Source organism: Giraffa tippelskirchi, chromosome 9, assembly GCF_054371585.1.
Source record: "Giraffa tippelskirchi isolate mGirTip1 chromosome 9, T2T-mGirTip1v1.2.pri, whole genome shotgun sequence".
In the NCBI taxonomy this organism is placed as follows: Eukaryota; Metazoa; Chordata; class Mammalia; order Artiodactyla; family Giraffidae; genus Giraffa; species Giraffa tippelskirchi.
This window is the reverse complement of record NC_137283.1, coordinates 35,810,223-35,837,474: the sequence shown is the minus strand read 5'-3', so window position 1 is coordinate 35,837,474 and position 27,252 is coordinate 35,810,223. Positions and strand designations below refer to the sequence as shown.

The window sequence follows — 27,252 nt, the reverse complement described above, 5'->3', positions numbered from 1 at the left end:
TGCTCAGTCGTGCCTGACTCTCTGTGACCCCACGGACTGCAGCACGCCAGGCTTCCCTGTCCATCACCAACTCCCAGAGGCTACTCAAACTCACGACCAACGTGTCGGTGATACCATCCAACCATCTCATCCTCCGTTGTCCCCTTCTCCTCCCGCCTTCAATCTTTCCCAGCATCAGGGTCTTTTCCAATGAGTCGGTTCTTTGCATCAAGTGGCCAAAGTATTGGAGTTTCAGCTTCAGCATCAGTCCTTCCAATGAGTATTCAGGACTGATTTCCTTTAGGATGGACTGGTTGGATCTCCTTGCAGTCCAAGGGACTCTCAAGAGCCTTCTCCAACACCACAGTTCAAAAGTATCAATTCTTTGGTGCTCAGCTTTCTTCACAGTCCAACTCTCACATCCATACGTGACTACTGGAAAAACCATAGCTTTGACTAGACGGACCTTTGTTGGTAATGTCTCTGCTTTTTAATACGCTGTCTAGGTTGGTGAGCGACTGAACTGAACTGAACTAGGCTGGTCATAGCTTTGCTTCCAAGGATCAAGTGTCTTTTAATTTCATGGCTGCAATAATCATCTACAGTGATTTTGGATCCCCCCAAAATAAAGTCTGTCACTGTTTCCATTGCTTCCCCAGCTACTTGCCATGAAGTGATGGGACTGGATGCCATGATTTTAGTTTTCTGAATGTTGAGTTTTAAGCCAACTTTTTTCACTCTCCTCTTTCATCAAGAGGCTTTTTAGTTCTTTGCTTTCTGCCATAGAGGTGGTGTCATCTGCATATCTGAGGTTATTGATATTTCTCCTGGAAATCTTGATTCCAGCTTGTGCTTCATCCAGACTGGCATGTCACATGATGTACTCTGCATATAAGTTAAATAAGCAGGGTGACAATATACAGCCTTGATATACTCCTTTCCTGATTTGGAACCAGTCTGTTGTTACACATCCAGTTCTAACTGTGGCTTCTTGACCTGCATACAGATTTCTCAGCAACTTTCAAATATACAACACAGTATTATTAACTAGAGTCACAGTGCTGTACATTGTATCTCCATGACTTAATTTCTTTATAATTTTAAGTCTGTATCTTTTGATCCCCTTCACCCATTTCTGTGAAAATCTGTGATTTTGATTCCATGATCTAAGAGAGACACTGCTCATGATCAGATCAGTATGGATTAATGGATAGGGACTATGGCAGCACCTGATTCCCGAGGGAATGGTGCCTAGGAGAAAGGTAAGTTCTAATCAAGGGGGTAAAAGGGAAGCAAGAGAAGTTGATGGGATGCTGCCAAAGGGGTTATAACTGAAAATAATTAGATGGTTCTTAAGTAGTCAGGAAATATTTAGGGGTATAGTTTGTTGGCAGAAAGAAAAGAAAAGTGAAAGTGAAAGTCGCTCAGTCATGTCTGACTTTTTGCGACCGTATAGGAATCCTCTAGGCCAAAACACTGGAGTGGGCAGCCATCTCTTTCTCCAAGGTTATCTTCCCAACCCAGGGATCAAACCCAGGTCTCTCGCCTTGCAGGCAGATTTCTTTACTGTCTGAGCCACCAGGGAAGCCCAAAAATACTGTAGTGAGTAGTCTATCCCTTCTCCAGGGGATCTTCCTGACCCAGGAATCAAACCAGGGAATCAAATCCATCCCCTGCACGGATTTTTTACCAGTTGAGCTACCAGGGAAGTGAAAGAGAGACCTAAACCCAAGATGTGTGTACTTGGTCATCTTTCACTGTTCTACATCTATTGCCAGCCCGTAAATGAATCGTGTGGTACCTGGATCCTGACTCTTCCCCCACAAAGTCCTAACTGAACAGACACGGCTCATGTTAAAATACAGTGTGGTCCTGGCACCACCTGGGTCAGAATCACCTGGGGGGCTCATCCCAGATCTCCTGCATCAGAACTTCTAGGAGGGAGGCTCAAGAATGTGCATTTCTAACAAGCTCTTCAATTAATTTTGATGTCTTTAAAATGACAAAAAGAAAAACAGAAAGCAAAAAACCCCACTGCTTTGAAGTCATATGACTGTGAATACATAAACAGGTCCCGGCACCAGCTCCACTCACTTGCCAGCAACCTTGGACTTCGGAGTCTGAAAAGCTGCCTGTTATGTAATTTAGCTACACCAGCGCCAAGCAAGGTGTGAGGATTCTGTGACCTGCCAAGAGCCAGGTCACTGTCAGATACACCATTTCCAGGACAGTTTGTGTTACCTTTCCCGCCAGATCTTGGCTGTTGAAGACTGATGACTTAATTCCCCAACCCAGACAGGGTAGATGGCAACCCAGCTCCCCTGGAAACTGTTCAGATGGCTGGTACCCGAGAAACCCATCAGGATGCTGGAGACTGGTAGAGAGGGAAGGATTTTACTTGGTCTGGCTCCAACTTTTGGGCCATCAGAGCAGGTCCCTGCTCTCTGAGCATGAAAAACACCCAAATATCAGAGCATGTAGGTGACCGCTCTGGGCCTGATGTACAGCGCCTGTCCTCAGGCAGGATTTGGTCCAAGTGACCATCTCAGGGCCCCTAGTCTTCTAAGGGCAAAGTTACACAACCCAAGAGGGCAATGTGGTAGCATCTACAGAACTTTCTTGATCCCAAAATCCCCAAGGAATTTATGCTGCTGAAAAACTTGAACAAGCACACAGACCTAAGTAAAAAGGTATTTACTGGAAAACAAATTGTGCCGGTATAAACTTGTAAAACACCCAAGTGTCCAGCAATAGAGGATATATGAAAAGGATGATAGTATAATCATACCATGAAATACTGTATAGGTTCAGATGGGTTAGAGCTACAAAGACAAACAAGGAAAGATGAACAAGGTATACTGTTAAGTATAAAAAAAAAAAAAGAAAGAAAAAACTACAACAAAGACTTCCCTGGTGGTCCAGTGCCTAACACTCCGCGCCTTCAATGTAGGTTTTATCCCTGGTCAGGGAACCAGATCCCACATGCGCAGCTAAGAGTTTGCATGCTACAGTGAAAGATCCTACATGCTGTACAAATAAAAAAGATCCTGAGGGCCCCAACTAACACCCAGGGCAGCCAAAATAAATACATAAGTAAATTAAATATTTAAATCAACAACAAATTGCAAAACAGCACGATGACTTTTTTGTTTGTATCTTGTCAGTGTATGTCCAGAGGTAAATACCAAAAGACTGTTCACCCAATGGTTGTGGTGGAAGGAGAACTGATGGGACAGCTTCAACTTACATAATACACATTTCTGTAGTTGTGTAACTTTTTTTAAAAAAAATGAATTGTAATTAGAGAAGCTTATAAAATTCCATGGAAAAAGTTGGGAGCCTACCTCCCTTTATCTTAGCCTATCTCCCAGGAGATCCAGAAGCCCAGTGCTCTTTCTCTGAGGCTGAAACAAAGCTGGGGACAGGGATATTAAATACAAGTCTGTAATTTCTGGGACACGGTGAGAAGGGACAAGAAAATAAGTTCCTCCCTAAATCCTGTGCTACTAAGTTATTCAGAGCTGTTTGCAACTGAAAATACCTGGAGCTCCCCTGAGAAGGGCAAGTGGTTTCAGATTTCAAACCATCCCATCTCCACCCACGTCTCGACCTGGAAGTTCTGAACCCAAGCGAGTAAAGCACCTGCTGCCTCTGTACCTGGTTTTAAGTATGAGCCCCACAGACACTTACCTGTGGTCATCACCACCGCCCAAACACTGCTGTATGAGGCAGTCTGCTCACAAAGGCTCAGGACTCCAGCTGCCTCTCATGAGCCATCTGATCTTGGGCAAATCTCTTAATCTCTCTAAGCCTCTGTTTTCTCATCTGTAAGATGGAGGCTCATTCATTCTGCATCGTATTTCAGGAACGCCTACCATGTGTCAGATTTACCAAATGCCTACTGTGCTTCAGCTGCCAGGTACTTTCAGCTACTGGGGCAACAGCAGCAAAAAACCAAACCATATGAAGTCTCTGCCCTCATGCAGCTTCCATTCCACTAGTGGAGAACGACAATAAACTAAGCATTAAAATATATACTACGCCAAATAGTGCTAAGTGCTGCAGACAAAAACAAGGCAAGGGAGAGCGAAGAGGAGAACTGTTGTGGGGGCTGCAATGGGGAGTAAGAACAGACCCTTACACAGTGAGTTAATGCACAGGCACAGCCCTCATACCATAGCACCTATTCAGTAATGAATGCCATCATTACCACGACTACTATTCCTAAGACCACTGTCCATGTGACCTTCCCGCCCTATCTGTGGCCTGTCCTCTGTCAGTCTGTCTCCACTGAGGATTTCACAAGAGGTGCCTTTTTGGATATCTACTATGGGCAAGGCATGGTACTCAACAACTTCACATGTTCAACCTCATTCAAGTCTCATCAACCCTGGAGAGTGGGTATAGTCATTCTCATTTTCCAGCAAAGAAATCTGAGGTTGGCAGGGGTCGGTAACCCAGATCACACAGCAAGCGGCATTCAAATCCGCATTAGCCTAACTGAAGGCTTAAGCTCTCAACGGAGGGTGTCTTTCCAAGGCTGAACGCCAGATCCCACCTGCCCAGCTCGCCACAGGCCATGCCCTCCTTCCTGAGGCCCTGGCATCAGTGCCCACAGGCCCTGGGGTCCTGCCTGTGCCATGCCAGGCCAGGATGCTGAAGATAGCCAGAGATGGCAAACCTAGAATCCTGACCCACCTTCTCTCTCTTGGTCCTGTTCTGTGATTTGGGGTTTTCCCATTAGATTTAGAATGCGGGCCACAGATACTGATTAAAGTGGAACCCTCAACAAAGAAGAGAGGTGTTGGTGGTGATGGCAGGGGAGAAGCAGACAGAGGAGAAGGGGACGCAGAGGCCTGGGTGGTCTGAGAGAACCCACCTGCTTTCTCCACATCTGGAAGTACTGCGTTCCTGAAGCTGGTCTAGCATATCCATGAATTTCTGCAAAGGTGGAAGGAAACTCAGGAAGACAGATTCAACCTCTGCTGCCAAAGTGATGAAGGGATTCTTGACAAAGTCAAACCCAGGGATTATCAAAGAGGGGAGTGGAGAGGCTGTGCTCTGTCCAACCCGGGGAGAGATAGAGGGTGAGGGAGGGGCAGGAGTACTTTACAAAGCACAGTCAGAATCCTAACACCATATTAACCGTCATTTTCATAGTATGAACTAAGAAAACGTAGCTCAGTTTAGGGCTATGGCAGAGATTCTCAACCTTGGCACTTTCTGACCTTGGGGGTCAGATAATGCTCTGTTGTGGGGGTGGGACTGTGCGCTGTGAGATACTTGGCAGCATCCCTGATCTCTACCCACTACATGCCAGGAGCATCCCACCCTTTCTTGTGACAACTCAAGAGGTCTCCAGACATTGACAAATGTCCCCCCTGACTCTGCGGGGGAAGATCTTGGTAGAGAACCATGGGATTATGACTAAACACACAGGACTCAAGTGTTGCGATCCTGGTTCAAGCCACTGGCTGTATTATCGTTCTGAATGTGTTGCAAGTCTTAGATTCCTTATCTGTGAAACAGAAAGGACACGAGACATCTGCTTTACAGCACCATTACAAAGATTAACCAAGAAACGTCTACCTGAGTGGTTAACACAGTGTCCCACTTAAAGGACTTCACAGACTTCAGCTCTATCAATGACAGTAGATCCTGGGGTTGTACAGAGGACAGTATCTGGACAAGAGAGGAGGGGCGCAAAGAATCAGAAGTGTGGGTGGGGTGGGGTGTAAAAGTCTCCTGTTATTTTGTTAAAAAGCGCGCATACTGTGAGATACACTGGCTCAGTAGCAGAAGCACTACTACTGAGAGCAAGTTGCGGAGGATCGTGGTTCTACCAGAGCACAGAAAAGCAGTGAGCAGGAGGAAGAGGGGGGACCCACCGGGCACAGCCGGTCACCCCAAGCTCGCCATGGCAGCTGCCGAGGTTGTCTGGGCTGAGCCCAGGCAGGCGCCCTGGCTGCTGTGCAGTGGCATATGGGCTAGACAGCTGTGAGGAAGGGAAGCCAACAGTGAAAGGGTGAGGAAGAGGATTTTTCCAGGTGCCTGTGGCAGTCAGCCGACCCTGCCCACTCTGGCTTCACTGGCTGATACCTCTCTGGAGAACCCTTCCCATCGGAGAAAAACCTGAGCTTTGTGTCAACTCTCTTTTCTCAGCCAGATTAAGGGCTGATGTCACCAGGAGGCCCCTCTTCTTTCAAGAGCTTTATGGAGAGCAATATGAAATGGTGGTGAAAAGTTGAGCCTGGCAAACCTGCTCTAATTCCTACTCACCCAGCCACGAGCCATGTGACCGTGAACTCTCTGATCTTTGGTTTCCCCATCTCCAAGATGGGACTAAAAGCAATAAGCATTGTTGTTGTTATTTACTGTGATTCATTTGATTTTCCTGGGTTACTCCTTAGCTATTACAAAATCAGAATGCATTTATCCTGAGAGTTTTGTGCATCTCTGCTGATGAAAACTGCGAATGTTTTTGAGTGTTGACTATGATTCAGAAATTGTATGTGGAAAAGGAAATGGCAGCCCACTCCAGTATTCTTCCCTGGGAAATCCCATGGATGGAGAAGCCTGGCGGGCTACAGTCCATGGGGTTGCAACGAGTCAGACACAACTGAGCGACTGAGCTCAGGAATTGTATTCAGTGTATTCTCTTTTAACTCTCTGAAAGGGTTGTTGTAGATGAGGAAATTGAGACTCAAAGGGTTTAGGTAATTTGTCCAAGGTCACAGAACTGCTAACAGTCCAAGTGAAGAACTCTAAATAGGGGGTTATTCGACCCTTGAGACCATCACCTTAATGGCAATTTCTAGATGCTTTTGGGCAGGATGTGGCAGAGCAAAGATATTACCAGAGAGCATCCTGTATGCTCAGAAATGAGTGTTCTCTCCCTTAGGATGTGTGCTACTTCACAGACAGAAAGAAAACAGGCCAAATAGGGCACTTGAAGCAGAACCACTCATAAATCATCCCAGCAGCTAGAAATATATGCACCTGCTGAAGAATTTGGATTTGCCTTAATACGCTGCTTCTCAAGCTCGTCTGCCTGGTAGCATTTTGGGGAGTCTTAAAACATCCCCTGGCCCAGCACAAACCTCAGACTAATAAAACTGAACTCTTAGGGGTGGGGTCCAGGCACCTGTATTCTTTTATATTCCCCAGATGATTTCATGTGTGGCAAAGATTGAGAATCACTGTGTGAAGATTTTAGTGTCTACTGTGAAATAAAATTCATATTTTGTGGCCAGATAAGAAAAATTTGAACATAAAAATTTTTCTTTAGACTTCTTTGGTGGTCCAAGTGGTTAGGACTCAGCACTTGGGGAACTAAGATCCCACATGATATGCAGCGTGCCCCCACCAAAAAAAGAAGCACTTAACTTTTTTCTTCTTCTGCCCTCTGAACCTCTCCCCTCCACTGTACATTAGGCATCAACCACACCTCCCTCACCGGCAGAAATACCTCCTCAGCCATGAAGAGCACCATTCTGCCACCAACACCAAGACAGCTCCTTGAAGGATAACATTCTTTTATGGAGTGAGTGGGATTTAGTCACCACTGTCCACCAGAAATAAAATATATATCCAGAAACAAAAAAAGATGACAGTCCTTCTTGATCTTGTGAAGGGTCACAAGGGCCCACCACTTCATACTTAAAGATCTCAGTTGTGCAAACTGTCAGTAATATGTCATTTCAGGTACAGCCCTCTGTCTCAAAAACTTCTAGAACTATATGTAGGCCTCTAATGGGTGGGAGAGTTCTTGGAGCTTTCTAAGAGGCTGTTCCCAGGTTAAAATCCTCAACTTGACTCAAATAAAATTTTCCGTTTCTTTCTTAGATTGCTTATTACTATTTCATTGACACTATCTTTCATCTTTCCAGTAGGTGCCCAATGAAACTCTCTCTTAAAAGAGATGGAGAAGGCCTGGTGACCATTCTCTTTAAAACAATGTTAAGTATTCACGTGGTACCTTTGAGCTTGAGATAGGAATTCCCATGAGGTATTGGTTCCCTTTCCTTGTTAATGAGAACTAAGTTCATGACCACCAAGGGCCCTAAACAAACATGTGATGGTTCCTGAGACTTTTAAGGATGAGCCTTGGGCACCAGTCACTGAACTTTCCTAAACTGTGAACCCACTTGGTCTCATCTCCTATCATGATGCTGAGATTCTAGGAGGACAAAGTCACATGATTTCCTCCCTACAATGGAAAATCTTGTTGTACTCTTGGCCCTTCACTTTAGGAAGGAATTTTGAGGAAACGTGGAAGGATTCAGATCTTTGGAGGCTGGATGAAAGCCTTCTGTAACTACTGCAACATCCACCCAGGAAACATCCACCTTTCTTCCTAAGGACCAATGCATCTGTCCTAAGAGCCCTCGAGTCTGGTCCCTATGGCCCAAACTGGCTAATTTGTGCAACAAAAGAAGGAGATTTGTGAATCATATGTTTAGCTACGTGTTTTCAGGGCTTACTGTTTACCTTGGGAAAGGCTTTGCTTTAATCAGATTTATATATTATTTGCTTGGCTAAGACAGGATACCTGGGGTAAAATTCAAATGCACTATGTATATGAAATCCAGCAGATGACCAAGCCAGAAATCAGCACCAAAAGGGAAAGGAAAAAATAAGCTACAGCAACCCAAAGACCAACAGGAAGAGTTCAGACTTCTTTTCCCCCAAACATTTTTGTTTTCAAATGACGAGTTCTCCCCTCACACTCCCAAACACACAGAATATTTTTGACCTTACTCTTGCCTTTGCTTCCCCAACCTACTCTCCAAGTCATCTGATTTCTTCCTACTTACAGACACTCCACTGAAAAGGGACCAGGACAGTGTTCTCAGAGGGATTCCAAGAAACTGAATTTGAGCCAGCAATAAAATGTGAGTGCTTCATAGCTCTAAGTATAGCTCTCCCCCTCGACAACTACACTCTTAGCACACTGGCCTGCTTTCCAGTTACCAGAATTGTAAAGCTCTCTCTTGCCTCAGGGCCTTTGCACATGCTATTTCTTAAGCCTTTCATCTTCTTCCTCTCCTCCTCTGTTCCTATGCAAAGTCAAGTTCTTATCCAATTCTTAGCTTAAACACCACTTCAGACAGCTTCCTTGTCAATCCTTTTAATGTTGTTAATCCTCAATACGTTCTCAGGTCTTTATCCTGCTCACGTCTTTCATATCACATATCCTAATCTGCCTTAGTGTGTGCTTATATATTCCCTGCTTCAATTATAACCATCTCCACCCTGCTCTCCCACAAAGCTGCATCAATGGCTGGCTCTCTTACTCTTGGGCTTCTGGTTGGGGTTGATTCCCAGTAGGAAATCAGAGGGTAGCACGATACTTATCACCCTGGCTCCCTCTGCCAGGCTGCAGGTTGGCTGAGGTTCTCTGCCTGAGGCCTCAGTTACTAGCCAGTGGCCTCCTTCATTAGGCCTCCTTTAATTACCCTTTCCTGTGCCATCTGTTTCCTGCTGGGGCCCTGACCCACACAGGGACTGGGTCTGATTCATTCACCAGCATACACTTGGCAATGAACAGAGGGCCTGGCACGTGGTAGGCGCCCAATAAGTATTTGTTGAATAAATGAACATAAAACAAGTCAGAGCCAACATGTGTAAAATGTCTTTCTCTTCCTCATTCTTTTTGTTTCAAAAAGAAAAAATCTCATATCAAACTCTTGTATAGAAGATGGATAAAAAACAGGACTGTTGGGACTGTGAGTAGATGAGGGAGACACAGGAACATGGCTCCCTTTGAAATGACAACTCTATAAATAAATAAAAATGGCAACTCGAGAAAACCAGTGCATTAGAGATGTATTTTGCAGGGGGACACCATAAAGGATGACAGGGCATCTTACACAGTTTCTCCCACTAACATACACAGCATCAGGGCCTGGGTGGAGAGTGAATGACTTTTACATCTCAATGCTCCCAGGAGGGCTTTGGGTTCAGCTACTGGATGACAACGGGGTGGGGGTGGAACTTCCGAACACCCATTAAGGATATTTACAATGCTCCTTCTGCGGCAGCCCTGGGACTCAGAGAAAAGCTGGAATACAAATGCCCTCCAAGCTGCTGTGTTCCGTGCAATACTGACAGATAAAGATGCATCACCCACAGGATCCGACTCAAGTCCCCACAATAAACAGCTTCAGAGGGCAGAAGAAGACAGGGGAAGCCGGCTGTTTCCTGGGCTGCCCTCATCCTGAGCAGAAAGGGCCACAAAGTAAAATGCTCAGGGACAGAAAGCCTGGCCATCCACGGTTCACTTAAGAATGGTGAGATCTGGGAACTCTATCTAATATCCTGTGATAATCACAATGGCAGAAAATATCAAAAAGAACACATACGTATAACTGAGTTACTCTGCTGGACAGCAGTAATTATGACAACAATGGAAATCAACAGTACTTCAATTTTTAAAAAATGGTGGCATCTGGGGTGCTTCTGGGAGACCTTTATGAGAACCTCCAGGCAGGCTGGAATTTGTCTTCCTGCCGAGGGGCTTGAACTTGAAACAGATCTGCAGCTAAGAGCCAGACCTCACTAGTGGGTGAGCCTCCGAGGCCGATGATGATCTCAATGGAAAATTTCTATTGTTGGACTCCCCCCCACTGTCTTCCTAAACTCAGGGCCCAGAGATTGCTCATCCACAGACTTGAACAACAAATTAACTCTTTTAAACTGTAGCAAATGAGAACTGTCTGAAAAGTTAATTGATAATGGGGAGAGGGGGAGATTAGCAAGGGAGAGGCTAAAGTCTAGGAGCTGACAGTCTAGCTTCCTTACACAGGGAGGCCAGGCTCCATTACCACTAAGAGGTGTTATATGGGCATACCTACGCCTCAGATTCCCGTAGCCTCTTTCAGCTCAAACAAGGTGGGAAATCAAGACTCAGGGAGCAAGGGGCTCATCTTTCCAGCTGCAAACATTCCTGAAAATCCAAGCCACAGAGCTCCCCAGCTGTGGGCGCCAGCCTGGTCTGGATCTCAGACACTGAGAGAACTACCAGACCTCAGGCTCATCCATGGATCTGGGCCGTCTCCCTCCATCCCTGTCTGTGATCATGAGGTCTGAGTTCCTGCAATCTTCCTTCTCCCTGGTAAGTGAGCAACGGGCTGAGACAGAGTTAAAAGGAAAGAGACAGGAGGTCGGCGCTCTGGGGTACCTAATAATAAGAGTAATAATAACTCTCAAATATTGAGACGGCCAAGTGCCAGGCATGCAATTAAGTGCTTTCTGCATATTACCTCCCATTCCACCACAGCCCCATGTGGCAGAAATTTACATTTGTTCTCTAGGAAGCTGAGAGATTGAAGCCACTTGTCTGAGGCCACGCAGCTAGAGCGGTGATGGGGGTTTCAACCAAGTTGGACTGATCCTGAAACAGTAACCCGCATGGTGCAGTGTGGCTGGGATCAGACCAACAAGCAGAAAAGGTTCTTTCAGCTGCAGAGAGGGGTTCTGAAATGCCAGGCCAGACAGACTCACTCCTGCCATGTGACATCACGACCTCCTCAGATGTGGTTCTGAGAGGCTTTGATGGAGGCTGATGCTTTCTGATTGAATTCCTGGTGCTGAGACCAGGCTTTCTCAACTCTGGCACTACTGACTCATGGGGCCAGAAAATTCTTTGCTGGATCGGTGCTCTTTGATGACCTAGAGGGGTTGGACTGGTGGCGGGGGAGGGGTGGTGGTGCGAGGGAGGCTGGAGAAGGGGCGGTTATAGGTATACAAACAGCTGATTCACACTGTTGTACAGCAGAAACCAGCGCAACACTGGAAAGCAATCATCCTCCAAGTAACAACTAAAAAAATTTCTGGGAGGGGAGGTGCTCTCATGTGCACTGGAGATGTTTAGTGGCCTCTATCCACTAGCAGCCAGGAACACCCTGCACCCCAAGATGTGACAAACAAAACTGTTTGCAAATATTGCCAAATGTCCCCTGGGTGACAAAATCCCCACCCTCCCCTCCTCCACTTGCCCCCATTGAGAGCCACTCATCTAGACCATCACGCTCACAAACACTGAGGCAGTGTTTGTCCACGAATGTGCACCTCAGGTAAAGGGAATTCCCCACCACCCTCCCCCTGATCTTTTCCCCAGGACCCAGAATCCAAACACAAAGAAAGAAATAAAAAGGATGAGTTGTTCTAGGCTGTTCTCTCATTTCCCTTCCAGCTCTGAGCTTAATCTGCTCTCCAGGAAAAGACACAAGTAAAGCCTGAAATGGACTTTTCTGCCCTTCTAAAATCAGCACCTCCGGTTTGAAAGGCAGCAGTCAAAAATCTGCTCCAGCCAGGGTGAGTAGTCCAGGGCAGTTACACAATCCTTTCTATGGATGCTTGCACTGAAAGCACAATATCAGAATCAAAAATAAGTCCTCACAGGTGTCGTTGGATGGATAACACACTAAGGAAGGCAGATCTGACTGGGTAAGATGCTTAACTTCAAGAAATGAGAATCCCTCAGACAGCACAGCTGAGAGTCAGGATTTGTTCCCAGGAAAGGTCCAGAGAACAGGAACGCACAGAAAGACAGTTTCTACTCCTTTGTGCAAGGGGCATAATGAGCCTGTTTTCCCTCCACTGCTTGTTCGTGGGGAAACTAACAGAGAAAAGGGAAGATGGGGGCTGGTCGGTCTGCAAACTGGAACACCAAAACCTTGGGTGGGTGAGAGCTGAGAAAGATGATTTTCCAGAACAGAGCGGGGAAAAAATGGAAGAAATATGTCCTATATCTTTACTTAGTGGATGGGTAGTTCGGCATGACATTTTTAAGCTGTTTAAAGTTTTTGTACAGAAGAGAACACTAGGTTTTTTCTTAGTAATTTTGTGTTGGAACACAGAGACTTTATCTTCTAGACTGTGCCTCGCCTGTTTGCTCAGCCTGATTTGTGACAGCTGCCTCCCCAAAACATGTCATGGTCTGGTTTTGATTTGGGAAGGGCAGGCTGGAGGAGCTGGCTGGAAGAACAGAGCTCAGAACACACACACACACACACCCACCCATCCATCCACCCACCCACAGCTAACTAGACGCTCTCAAGGTGATGCTGGTAAAACACTGAGGAGGGCTGCTGAAAATAATTCGATGCTGAACAAACAACAAATCAACCTGTCTCAAATTCTTATGAAACTTTGGTTTCATGGCCTTTTGATTTTCACATTGATTTAGAACTGAAACAGGCCCTGTCTGAAGACTAGAGTGTTTTACTGTCCACTTTTTCTGCTGTGTCCAGGGAAAATGCCAAAACCACTTGGCAAGTATCACATTCTTTCATATTTAATCCATACTATGTAATTAAGGAATATCCCATCCATATGGTTCAGATCATGTGTTCTTAACTCATTAGAATGATATTTACTATTATCAAGAGCAAGTTGATCTCGGGGACATCTTCAGAGCTTCTCAGAAGCAGCATAATTCAATTTGCTTTTGTCTAAATAGGAGGCTGAACTCAGGGCTAAGAGGAGATGCAGAAGGGTACTGCAGGACAGATGAGCATTCCAGCCACAGACAAGACAGTAAGTATGATAGTAAGTATCTGATCACCAAGATGAGGGGTCTGGGTTCCTCTAGCTCAGAAGTCCTTTCTTAAACTTAATGGGCCTGAGAGTTCTCCGGGGGCACCTGTTAGAAAAGCTGAGCCCCGAGAGATTCTATTTGTGTCTGGGATGGGGCCCAAGAATCTGCATTATTGACAAGCATCCCAGATGAATATAATGTAGGTGGTCCCTGGATGAGTCTAACTGATGGAGTGGATGACTGACTGTTTACATGGAGAAATACACTCCCCAGAGCTGGCTCCGCATGGCTCATACTAGGAAGTGGGGTTTCGATCACATTAATTTTCCAGTGCTCTGGGAGATGCTTCATGTATGTGTTGAAGAGGGGTGGCTTAGACAGGTGAGGGTCAGCACAGTATAGCTGATAGGCGTCACCCTGTGGCCGGAACACTTTGTGCAGGAGGTGCTAAAATGCTTTCCCAAGGGGCCAACCTGAGGAGGTCAAGGATCTGGTGAGCCTCTGAGACAAAATATTTAGAAGGTTTATGTTGATAAGAAAAGGGAGGGTCAAGAAAGTATAGTCTGTTGATGGAAATCAAAAAAATCAAGATTTAAATAAAATCAGATTGGAAACTGCCTAAATGTCCAATTCCAGAGATGCATAACATTCATTCAATGGAATACTAATGCAGTCATCAAAAACGATGGTTACAAAAGCTCTCAAAAATAAGCTAATAACAGAATGCAAATGAAGAAATTCAGGACACAAAATATTCAATATGCCTACAACTCTGAGAAAAATGATATACCAGTATATAGGGAAAAACTGGAAAAGTCACCGAAATATTAGCACTAGTCAAGTGGTGGGTGTTACGATATTTTTCCCCACTTCTATCATTTTTCTCAATTTTCCTCTTTTACATTTTACTAACTATTGATATTTTAAAGACATAAATCCTAAAAATCTGAGTTTCAAAACCACTTTCAAGTGGATAAGAACTATCAGATTTCCCATGTGAGTCTCCCAAATTCAAAGGTTTTGAGAGAAATGCACACTCATTCTTTAAAAATTCACTTTGAAAAATCTTATATGAGTCTAAAAAGCCCATCATCCTCTGGTCTCTACTCTAGACCCATTTTCTTTTTTCCAGTGTTGTCTTTTCAGTAATAAAATAAATAAAATCAGCGATCTTTTCTCTCCTGTCAGCAACCACGGTTACTTACTCTCAGCATAGCTGACTGCTCACGCCCAAGGAGGTTATAAATAAGCCTCCTGAGTGGTTATTAAAAACCAGGACACTGGAAAAGTTTCTCTGGACCCAGAAAATATCAGCGAGACCATGACAGGTAGCCACTGCGGATTGGGCTCTGTCTGTCCACTGTTCCCCATCTGTCTCCCCTGGCTCTGACAGTGTCCTCTGCTTTCCCACACACCAAAGCTTTGACTCAGCAAAAAATAAGGAACAAACAGATTCTCCTACGACATTCGCTCTGCTGGCTTTCATCTGGTCCCTGGTCTGTGAGCCTGGTTCAGAGCCGAGAAATGCCAAGGAGGCACGCTTTTTTGCAGGGGGCACCAAGGAAGTCAGCCCATGAAAACAGTCAGAAAGCACTCCTGAATCACATCCCCAACGCAAAGCCAGAAGGTTGGGTACCATCTAACCTGCCCCTCCAACCCATCTAGAACCTTCACATTACAATCAGCACAGGGACATGTCCCAAAGACCAGAGCTTTGTCTCCATAAAAAAAACAAAAGCAAAAACAAAAAAAAAACATGGCTAACAACCATAATGGACATTTGATGTCAAATTTAAATGGTGGGGCTTTTGGAGGAAGGAACCAGATCAAGGTGTGTGTGGGGGGTGGTCAGCCCCAGATGGGTGCCATACCTGTGGTTCGTACTCCTGCAGCACCATCCCTCCTCTTTTGTAAAGACTATCTCGATTTCCCTTTGAGAAGCTCCTCTTCTCCATTTTCCATTCCTACAGTTTTGATGACCTTGACCCTACTTGCCCAGTTCCCAGGATGGACATGTGACCCAGGCTTGGCCAATCAGAGCAATGATTCCCCCCAGCTCCCTCCCAACCTGGGAGTTAGTTTAACAAATGTTAGGTGACCAAAGTCAAGCAAATGCAGCTCAATTCTGGGACTGTCACTGACACTTTTAAAGAAGACCAGCCCATTCTCCTTGACCTGACATTAACAGATGTTAGCCTGGGGTTGCTGAGCACCCTCTCCTACCCCAGGGAAGAGTGACCTGAGAATAATGCCACTATGCAGAAAACAAGAATTGAAACAGGAAAGAAGCTGAGTCCTGATGACATCATTTGTGTGCCTGGGTACAGCTGTACCAGGAACTCCCAGTCTGGGAACTCTGTACTTCGTGATGAAAAACAAAATCTTGTTTGTTTACATCCATTGAAATTGGGATTCTGAGGCTTGCAAACAAAAGAGTTCCGTAATTCCAGTGAACAAAGAGGATCCCTATGCATTTCCCCAAGTAGACCTGGGGTTGGCTCTGGGACCAAACAACAGAATTCAAGGTGAATTCCAGGTTTTTGAACCTGTAATTCCAGATTGGGCATCTTCCATGTCTTCCCCATGGAGAAAAGGATCAGGAAGTCCTGGGCCATATGATTCATGAGAACCTTTGAGGGCTAACTCCGAGTCACGGGTGCCAGCTGCTTAGGAAGTTTTATCCAACAATTTAAATACAGAAATTGGGTTAAAGGATGGATATCTAAGCTATACAGAAGAACGGGAGAAATGTTCCTGCCTCAAATTAAATATACAAATGTTTTGCATTAAAAGGATTAAGAAACATCTCAGACATTCTTGGTAAAGTGGCCTGTTCCATTTGTTACTTCAGATTCTCACACTCAAGTTTCTTTGTCCTTCTTTTTCAGTTTGCCATAAATGCTAAAAAAAAATTACCCCATTACCCTCTAGCAATCAATACATCCAGTTGTTGTGCAACTGAGCTTTCCTTGTCAAGGCGTGTAGGTGATGTGTGTTAAAGGTGTGGACATGCTATGCATAGAATAAATAAGCAATAGGTTACATAATACAGCACAGGAAAATATAGCCATTATCTTGTAATAATTTTAAAAGGAGTATCATCTATAGGAATATTGAATTACTATGTTGTATACCTGAAACTGATATGATATTATAAATCAACTATAGCTCAATAAAAAGATAAAGGTGTGGACATGTCACACCAATACAACACTAATCAAAAATGGCAGGTTTCTACCTCTGCTGTGTGTCTGAGTATCCAAGCCAATGACGCATGGACTTTCTGCCGATGCTGGCCTGGGTCAAAAAAATCAGAGTAGGCAAACTGATCCAACTTTTATGTTTTCACATCCACGCAATTCTGCCTCCCGGGATCATTCCCCCAGGGCACCGAAAAGCTCTGCCAATTTCTTCTCCTAGGTCACCATCACGTGCATGCTCTTCAGTCACTGCTCTCTTTACACCTTGCGGGCTGCCGCCTTTACCTCTTCTCCTGGCTGCACATCCTGGATTGCCTCCTACTGGGTCTCTCTGTATCAGCACTTACCCTTTTCCAGTCAGTTACTCACACAGCAGCTGAAGCCAACCTTCCAGAATGCAAACCTGATTGTGTCACTTCCCTCCCTGTTGGCCTGTAACTTCAAGTGCTTTCCACTGTCCTTAGTGGAAAGGCCCAAACCCTCAAACTATTTGAAATGGTTCTGCACTATTCCCCCTGTGCCTTCCAGCCTTATTATCCTCTGTGCACCACCCAGCCATAGGGCCTTCTTTCAGGTCTTTATATTTGCCATACATCCTACCACAGGACCTTTGCACATGCTGCTCTTGCTACCTGGTATGCACCTTCCTCTTTAACCCTTAAGCATTTTTTTTCTGTCCTCTCTGATCTTCCTAACTTAGCTAGAGCCATCTCTGTATACCCTCCTAGCCTCATTTACCACTGATGTAATTTTAAATACTACAATTATATGGTTGCTATGTATTAAATTCTACTACACTATGAGGTGCAGGAGGGCAAGGCCATGTCCACTTTAGTTCACTGCAACCTTAGCACCCTGCAGAGGCATGGCACCTACTAAGTGTAATATCTAACAGTAACTTAGAGGGTGTCCGGCATTGTGCTAAATTCTTTATGGGAATTTACTTATTTAATTCCCTTGACAACTCTACAAGGCACTGTTATCATTTCATTTTGAAGATGAAGACAGTGAAAGAGTTCCCTAGTGGTCCAGTGGTTAGGATTCAGTGCTTTCACTGTCATGGTCTGGGTTCAATCCCTGGTCTGGGAACTGAAATCCCACAAGCCATGCACTGTGCCCCCCCACCTCCAAAAAAAAAAAAAAAAAAAAGATGAGGACAATGTGATACTGTGAGACAGTGAGACAGAATAGATAAGCCAGGTTTTCCCAAGGTCACATAGGTATTAAACCACAAGCTCCAGTTTCCAACTGGCAGACTGGCCTACAGCCCAAGCTCTCCTTCCTTCTGCTGTAACTCACAGGGCAGGCACTTCAGTCCCAGCTGCCGACTGACTGAATGAACGAACAAAGAGAAACCGCCTTTCCCTTCCCTCACTCCGATGCACAACTGCATTTTGTTCCTCCAGGTCCCAGCTCTCTCTGACCCTTCACTCCTTATAGAATCTGGCTGATCCTTAAGGAACAGCCCTAGTGTCAGTCTCACCACTGTCCCCCTCCCTGGGGACCAGCTGACAGTCTCCGGCTGTCCTCTTGTGTGGCATCTACCTGAAGTCACCACTCCCAATTCCAGCTCTGTTCTATGTCTGCTCCAGTGTGACTTGAACCCAGACTCCACCCTGCACTATGGCCGCGGTCTCCTGCCTGTCAGTGCCTCCTACCCGGGTGCCCACCCTGGGATGGTCTGTACGCATCTCCTTTGTCTTTTCTGCCTCTCACCCGGGCACATCACCTCGGACTGCCTCCCTTGCTTCTGCTGTTCAGTTCTCCATTGGTGCTTGGGCTCGCAGGCTTCCCTCTAGCCCTGCCTGAGCCTAACAGACCCACCAAACAAACTGGGTGCACAGGAAAAAGAATCCTTGTCTCTTCAGAGAGTCACTGTGCAAATCTCTGGACTGTGAACACCACCCTTCCTGTGAGGATGCAGATCAAGGTTCAGAGTAAGGGCTTTGAAGACTACCACATCTAGGGCTCAGGTCCTGGCTATCACCGGGGGCCATGGGGCGGTCACAATGTCTATAAACTTTAGTGTACTCATCTGTAAAATGGGTATAATAATCAGACTTCTCTCACAGGGCTGTTATGAAGACTGGAAGAGATGTTACATATGAAGTTGTTACCAGGTCACGTCCCAGTCAGTGATCTGTTATGATTGTCTTCACTTATATCGTCACCATCATGGATTCCTGCCATGTCACAGGGTCCAGGGCACAGGCTCTGGAGTTAGGAATCCTGGTCCTCCACTTCCAAGCCATGTGGCCTTGGGCTACTTAGCCTCTCTGGGTCTCACTTATCTATAAAATGGAAATAACTCTATCTATTTCACAGGGGTATTGTGAGTTACTTCCTGTAAAGTACTTAGAACTGTCCTGAGTACATGATAAACATCCGGTAATGGTAGCTGTTGTTGATTTTGTTACTTCTATTTCTAATACTACGATCACCCCAGCTGCAAATTGCTTTAGAGGCATGGTTAGACAATGGCAGGGTCGAAGAGCTTCTGCAATGGACTTCCCTGGTGGTCCAGTGGTTAAGAATCCATGCTTTTAGTGCAGGGTTTGAGGGTCCGATTCCTGTTCAGGAAACTATCTCCCACATGCTGCACAGTGCAGCTAATTTTTTTTTTTAAAGAGCTGCTGCAAGACTCCATTTAGTGAGGGGTGCAAATGGTGACCAAGTCCTCCTGATTCACTCTGAGTGAGCAGAAGGGATGGACCACGTTTGCTGATGATAAGGGACAGTCCACTCCCACTTCTAAACCAAAACTGCAGGTGTCCAGCTGAGACTTGAGGCTGGCAAGCCACTGGGGCTCCCTGGCTTTTCAGACTTGCTCTAAGGAAAAAATGCTGCCCACAAAAAGCTCATGCTTCATGCCAGATGAAACACTGCAGACATAGTTAATAACAAGTTACTGGCCATGAAAGAGAAAAAAAAAATCCATTATCTTGAAACCTAGCTTTCGTTGAAGGATCAAGGTGTTTTTGACTGAACCTTTTATGATTTGTACTTTCACTCCCAGGGATTCCTTGGTGGCTGAGTGGTAAAGACTCCTCTTGACAATCAGGAGATGCAGGCTTGATCCTTGGATCAGGAAGATCCTCTGGAAAAGGCAATAGCTACCCACCCCAGTATTCTTGCCTGGAAAATCCCGTGGACAGAGGAACAGGTCATGAAAGGGTCAGACACAACTCAGCAAATAAACAACCTTCACTCATAGCCTGGGGTTCTAGGGTTTAAAGATACAAAAAGTTCACAATGCTGCCTTCTCAAAAAACTACTGAATTTTCCAGCAAAATTCACATGCAACAGTAAGGGTCAGCAGCAAAAAGATTGACTTTCCAAGTCTAGTTAACACCACGTCCTTGGTGTACGTGAAAGGCGTTAGGGTGAGGTCCCATGGTGAAGGATGCTATGAATGGTGCCGCAAATGTTAGCTATAATCTCCTTTCCAACATTGCCGTGTCTGACAGATCCATGGAAACACGGGCCCAAAATGGATTTCTTTAGGCCTGTTTTCCATGCTTTTCTCAGGTTGATTAGGGAAAAGAGGAGCCCACAGAAGCAGTTTCAAACCTAAAAATCCAAACCTGCACAGTTGCTGGATGCTGAGAGATACTGGAAGCCAAAACTTCCCGAGAGGCCAAAACCATGCACCAGTATGTTTAGGATGAGAGAGAAAAATAAAAAATAAAAACGCAGGTAACTATTGGAGACAGTCATGTGTGTCAAAGACTATATTAGTGTGTTTAAGTGTATGATCATTTCCTTCTACAGAAACCCTACAAAGGAAGTCCTATTACTCATAAAATGCCATAGATGAGGCCACTGAACCTTATGGAATTTAAGTGACTGCTTTAAGGCCACACAGTTCCTATAGGAAGGCTGGATTTGAACCTAGGGCGTGTAACTCCAGAACCATGAATTAAGTTAGAATTTGAAAAACCAGGGCTTAGGACAGAATTCCCAAAGATATTAATGAAAATGAAAGTCACTCAGTTGTGTCACACTCTTTGCGATCCCATGGACTGTATAGTCCATGGGATTCTCCAGGCCAGAATACCAGAGTGGGTAGCTGTTCCCTTCTCCAGGGAATCTTCCTAACCCAGGGATCGAATCCAGGTCTTCCACATTGCAGGCAGATTCTTTACCAGCTGAGTCACCAGGGAAGCCCAAAGAGATTAATAATGGGGTTGAAATTCTGCCCATCTTAACAGCTCACTCCCTTCATCTGTGCCATCCATAGGGTAGCCTCTGGCTTACCTACACGTGGTGACTGAAAATGAAATTGATTAAAACGAAATTTAAAATTCAGCTCATGGCTGGTGAGCACTTGAAATGTAGCTTGTGCACCTGATGGCTTAAAATTTTCATTTCATTTCATTTCATCTTGATTACTCAAATTTCAATAGTCACCTGTGGCCTGCGGCTGCTGTATCAGACAGTGCTGGTCTGGGCAATTTTTCTCAGCTCTGTCAGACATGGTTCAGGCCTGCTTCCCCAAAAGTTCTCAGAGATAGAAGGGCATTCCCTGCTTTGCCCAAGGATCTACAGGAAATCTTGAGGATAAATTACCTGCCTTTTCCTTAGGATTGGAAACTATACATTTTTCAAATATACTTAGATGGTCTTTCCAACATTCTCCAACCTCTAGATCTGCTGATTTCCTAAGTTACATTGTGAGGACAATCAAGTTAGAAGAGACAAACCTAGGAACAACTGTTCTAGACAGTGGTTGTGTGAGCACCAGCAGAGAGTTGGTCAAAATGCAGGTTCCTGGGCCCCACCTCTACTGGGTCTGATACACTGGGCCTGAAGGGGAGGCCCTGGAGTTCATGTTTCAATCAAGCAGCCAATGATTTTGGCACAGGTGGTCTACCTTTGAGAAACTCCACTTCAGAGTCTGAATTACATACATATCTCCTGGCCTCTTAAATAATTATAGCATATAAATCTTTTGAGAACAGCACAAACTGGGCTGGAAGCCAGGCAGTCATCACTCTGTGCTAATTGCACCCTTGTATGATATTAGGCAACGTGCTTAGTCACCAAGGCCTCATGGGGGTAAAGATACCTGCTCTTTGTCCTCCAAGACAAAGGAGCACACAGCTGTGAAAGCATTGGAGAGGATGATGAGGTCAATAACACAACATACATATATCCTACAACTCAGAGACACATTTTACTTGTCCAGCAGAGAGTTCCAATAGGCTTTACATTAAAAAAAAAAAAAAAATCTAAATTTTTAACTTATTTGGGAACCTGGAAGATGTGACAGCAGGGAGCTCAGACGAGGTTGGCAGCCTGATGTGAGCACTGCTCTCGGGTCACATGTAGAGGTTGCAACCTCTGCTTTGAAAAGTTGGGTGACTTTGGGCAAGTGCTTCAACCTCTCTGTGCTTCAGTTTCTTCTACTCTGAACTGAGAATGTTAAGAGTCTCTCTCTTTCAAAGGGTTGTGATGATTTAACTGAGTGAATATTTATCAAGTGCTTAGAGCAATGTTTGGCACATGGCGAGCGCTACATCACTCTTAGTTGAATAAATAAACATTCCTGCAAGTGGCAACAACCAGCTGGAGCCCAGTGGCGGCTGTCCCTCCAGACAGGGCTGACGTGCATAAGGCTGTCAGTTTCCTCCGGGACAGACACATTTGACTCTGGGATCCCTACTGGAAGGGACAGACATGTGCCTCCCTCCTGGCATCCCACCCACAAAGGGCAGAGACACTCAGTGCTCCTTCAAGCAGCATTTCTCAATCTATCCTGAGTGAAGGACCAGTTTTCATATTCAGCCCAGTGTGGCCTGACATGTGACCCACCTGAGCAGGACTGACACCCAGCACAAGCCACAGACAACTTACCCACTGGTCTGTAACACCCTGTCTGGTCCATACCTGATCCAGCAGAGACAAGCCCACTGAACATGCACTTGGATGTTGCAGTAATGTCAAACTGCTCCCAGAGTGTGTCAACACTGTCAATATCAGTACTTATCTCAGGATGCACTGTGGACAGACCTGCTCCTGACACTTTGCGTAGTGTCATCTTGCAGAATGCTGACATTGTCTACGTTTGTACACAAAACAGCTGGGCAATTTGCTTGGCAAGAGCAGGGAATGGATTGTCTGTCTGTCTTGTGTCTCAACACTTGTGTCCTTCTCAGCCTCCTGCTTGCTCCTTATGTATCCTCCTTTCTTTCATCTTTATCCACACACTAAAACCAGCTCCCTAATGATACTGGAGCTCATAACCACCCACCCCTTCTCTTGAATGTCACTTTTGGCTGAGAGGCACTCTCCTGCCCCTGTGCCCACATCCATAACCTCATCCCCAAGTCACTCTCCAGCTGCCCAGGACCAACGACTGACTGACACGGCTGAGCAAAGCATCAGTCCCTTCGTCCCAAGAAGGAACCCATCCCACCATATGGTCCCACTTATCCTCCAGAGGCCCCTGTGGGCTCAGGCTGAAGCTCAACCCCAGTCCAGACACCGTTTTCCACTTGGCTCATCCCCCAGTCCTTCCCTGTTTCTCTCACTCATCTTCCTTGGCAGCATGTTCTCAACACGTCACAGGCACCCTAACCCCTGTCTCAGGCTCTGCTTAGAAGGAATCCAATCAAAGGAGCCATTGGCATGGGGCTCACCTTCCTTGACAACCTGGTGGAGGGCATGTGGTGGGCACGATGCAAAAATCCTGAGGACCAGCAATCAGAGGACCCCGAGAACATTCTCAGGGTACCAGGAGACCAGAACCTACCTGTTGCATTAGACAGCGCCAGCGACTCCATGGAGCCCCGCGGGGTCTGCTCGGTGGGCGTCATGTCCTCAGTATACTTCAGCGAGCTGATGGGGAGCCGGGTCCGACACTGCTGAGCGGACATGCCCCCTTCCTCCTCCTCCTCTTCCTCATACTTGGGGACCGGGATGCCACCCCGGGTTTCGCTGAAGCTCTGGCTGGACATGTCGCTGTAGCTCTCCTGGGACCTCAGCCTTCCCGGGTAGTAGTCCTCCCGGCACTCTTTGATGAAGCTGCCACCGTGGCCCTTCATGGCCAGCGATGAGCTCCTTTTTGGGTTGCCAAAGTGCTTGGCCCACACGTCGGGCTGGGCTCCAGCCCCCTGCCCGCCCGGGCTGTAGGAAGTTCTGATGTTGCACTGGCTGAGGAGCTGCAAGGGGCTCTGCGGCTGGCTCTGCTCCAGCTTGTTCCCGTAGTGGTATGGCTCGTCCCGGCTCCTCCAGATGGGGTCCCGGTTGAGGCTAGGCGTCTGGCTGGACAGGCTGAGCAGGTCCATCTGCAGCGACAGGGGGTCCACGTCGGCTGACAGCCGGTTGGAGCTCACCTGCAGCTGGCTGTGCTGGTTGAGCAGCGGCTCCTCCGTCTTGCCCTTGTTCTTGCCAATCTTGGCGCTGCGCCGGGACTCCTTGGCCCGGGCGTTCTGGAAGGCGGAATCAGAGGAGTCTGAGCCATTGGGGTCCTCGCCAGCACTGCAGGCCCGCGAGCAGAAGATCTGGCCTTGTTTGGGGAGGAAAGGCCGCCCCAGGAGCGACTTCTTGCAGTGAGCGCAGCAGAAACAAGTCTCGGTGGCATGCCAGTGTTGGCCGTCGTAGGTCATTTGACCTTGGTCAATTCCTGGGAAAAGAAGGGACACGAAGAGGGTGACGAGATGCTCAGAGCACTGCGACACGACATGAAATGTACAGCACCCTGGTTTGACTCAGGGTTCTAGATGCTGCAGAATCTAGATGCTGCAGAAGAAAATGTCAGTAGGTCGACATTCAGGCTCCTGTGTAAATAGTATTAGTGTCTTATTATGACAGCCGCCATGTTTTAACAGTCAGGTCCTCCTTAACTCACGTGCCCTGAGGGCAGAGAAACCAGATCAAATGGCCTGTCCATGAATCCTTCTGCCCAGGGCATGTTCCTCCAGATAAACAACAATAATGATACTCAGATGTGAGAATCACTGCTTTAAATGCTTTGCATATATATGAACTCACTTAAGCTCGCAACTTCAGGAGGCAGATCTCTAATACTATGTCCACTTTTCAGATTATGATACTCAAAGGGGTCATCAGTTTAGCAGCTCAGTGGAAAGGAAAAAAGTGGATTTCAGCTCATGATAAGGAAAAACTTGGACCTGGTTTCCAAAAGACACCTCCTTACCATAAGCATGCATATCCCTGTATAACTTCCTCCCTGTGCCAAAGCTGTGCCTGGTTTATATAATCTTGTTAGACCTGCTTCCAGGAACTTCCCATAGCCCTGGCTGTTCTGCCCTCTTCCGGTTATAGGACTTAACCCTGCGGTGGGACAGCCTCTTCCTGCCACCCTTGGGCCATGAGCTTTGGGCGGCGCTAAAGCCACAGCTGGCCTGGCACTGGTCAGTAAAAACACCTTATCTCCTCCCAGCCCAGCAACCAGTTTAAGGTTGTGCATGTGACCTGCGCCAGGTCAGTGAGAGGCACCTGGGTCTGTTGATAAGGTGACCACACAGGGAGAGCTTTTGACAGCCGTCACTGAACAGGCAGAATGGGAGCCGGAAGTGTGGGGGCCCTTCCCCCACCCCCGTGGGAGTGCAGACCCAGCAGTGACTGCGGGATAGGAGGGGACCTTGGTAAGACTCCTCACAGCTCGTGATGAATGTCTTCCCTGAAAGGCAGTATGGATGGGAACTGTCGCCTGTGGTGGCTGACAGTCCTGAGTCTGAACTTTCCACAAGTAATCTTTAGAGACTTGTCTAGAGAGGGTGTGAAAAAAAAAACAGGGAAAAGGAGAAGGGTGAGAACAAAAAGGCCAACAGCGCAGCAGCTTCTCGGGCCCTCTCTGTGTTCGCCCCACTCATCTTTATGTCCTAGGTCCAGAGAGAGAAAAGTAAGGTATGTTCTTTTCCCAGGAGCTCCTCCCCAAACTAATGGGGTCTCTGTTCATTTAGGTGTCAGGTTATAGGGAGCGAAAGCAGATATTTAGAGGGACAGGAGAAGCCACAAGGGCACCCCAAGGTAAGTGAGACACTCAATCAACTCCCTGTCACAGCACCACTTCCCCAGAAGGAGTGAGAACTGGCAGGGATGGGGCTAGAGACAGCAGGCCCAGAGCCGGGGCTCCGCACACACAATGGACTATTACTCAGCAACAAAAGGAGTGAAATTGGGTCATTTGTAGAGACATGGATGGACCTCGAGAATGTCATTCAGAGTGAAGTACATCCAAAAAGAAAAACACATATCATATGTAAACATATATATGTAGACTTTGAAAAAAACTTGGTATATACGATCTTATTTGCAAAGCAGAAACTGAGACACAGATGCAGAGAGCAAATGTATGCACACCAAGTGGGAAAGGGGGTGGGATAAACTGGGAGATTGGGATTGACATATATACACTATTGATACTATGTATAAAACAGATAATAAGAACCTACTGAATAGCACAGGGAAGTCTACTCAATGCTCTGTGGCAACCTAAATGGGAAGGAAATCCTCCCAAAGAGGATACATATATATACACATATACACACATACATACATATATATATATATATATATATATAGACGTATGGCTGATTCACTTTCTGTTTAGTAGAAACTAACACAACATTGTAAAGCAACTATATACTCCAATAAAAATTTACAACAAAGCAAAACCCCCACAGAAACACTTTCCTCACCAGGCTGTTGGAGGGAGCAGAGGCAGGCAGAACCCTCTAGTACTTAAGAGCGAGGCCTCAGGACTCAGACAAATGCAGGTTCAAACCACAGCTCCACACCATGCCAGCAGGTTATAAAGGCCATGAAACCCATCAGCTTACTACAGCTGCTGTAGGGCTGTGTGACCCTCGGTAAGTGGTTTCACGTCTCTGGGCCTGCGTCTCCTCCACACTAAAACAGGGATAATAACAGTACTTACTTCATGGGACTGCTGTGAGAACTGAGTTAAGATGCAGTCAGTGCTTAGACTCTGCTAACTCTCGGTCTTCTTGCATGTTCATGAGGTCTCAACACCTGTCTCTCTCTGCCCTGAGGGCTGCTACCTGGATGCTGTCCAGTAAAGACCTCTGAGGCTGGCTAGGTCCTCATGTCCCCCTCCCCGTCCCGAGAACTGGAGTGGACACTCTGGCTGCCTGGGGTCCTCGCTGTGAGCTCCAACTCAGTGTGGCCTCCTCAGCAGCTGCAGCCTCACCTGCTGCCTGTCAGAGGTGTGGGAAGTCTGGTTCCTATGGCCTGTGCTCCACCAGCTGTGTCTCTGTGCTCCCGCAAGGGAACACACTCCGATGCAGCAGTATGGGCCTAGTTCTGGGGGTGGGGGCCCCATGCAAGGCTGGGTCGTGGTGGGGAGAGCGGAGGACAAGGCGTGTTCCAAAGCGGCCCAGCCGGCATAGGAACGTGGTCCCTGATAAACATCAACGATGTCAGATGGTGTTCTGAACTGCTCCTGAACTCTAAACATCTGGAAAAGGGCTCGGCTGTTCCACATCTAAGCGTTCCTTTTTTATTCCCTCTCTAAGCCCTTTAAGCACTTCTCTGAGGGTG

General features: G+C 46.4%; 1 protein-coding gene across 3 annotated transcripts in view; it reads right to left on the bottom strand.

Moving 5' to 3' along the window:
- Positions 1-27,252, bottom strand: part of PRICKLE2 (prickle planar cell polarity protein 2) — a 346,419-nt gene that overhangs the window by 17,730 nt on the left and 301,437 nt on the right. For all 3 annotated transcript variants that reach the window (XM_081524526.1, XM_081524524.1, XM_081524525.1), the window contains exon 8: positions 23,477-24,349. In XM_081524526.1, the coding sequence (XP_081380652.1) occupies positions 23,477-24,349 (873 nt within the window). The remainder of the gene's footprint in view (positions 1-23,476; positions 24,350-27,252) is intronic.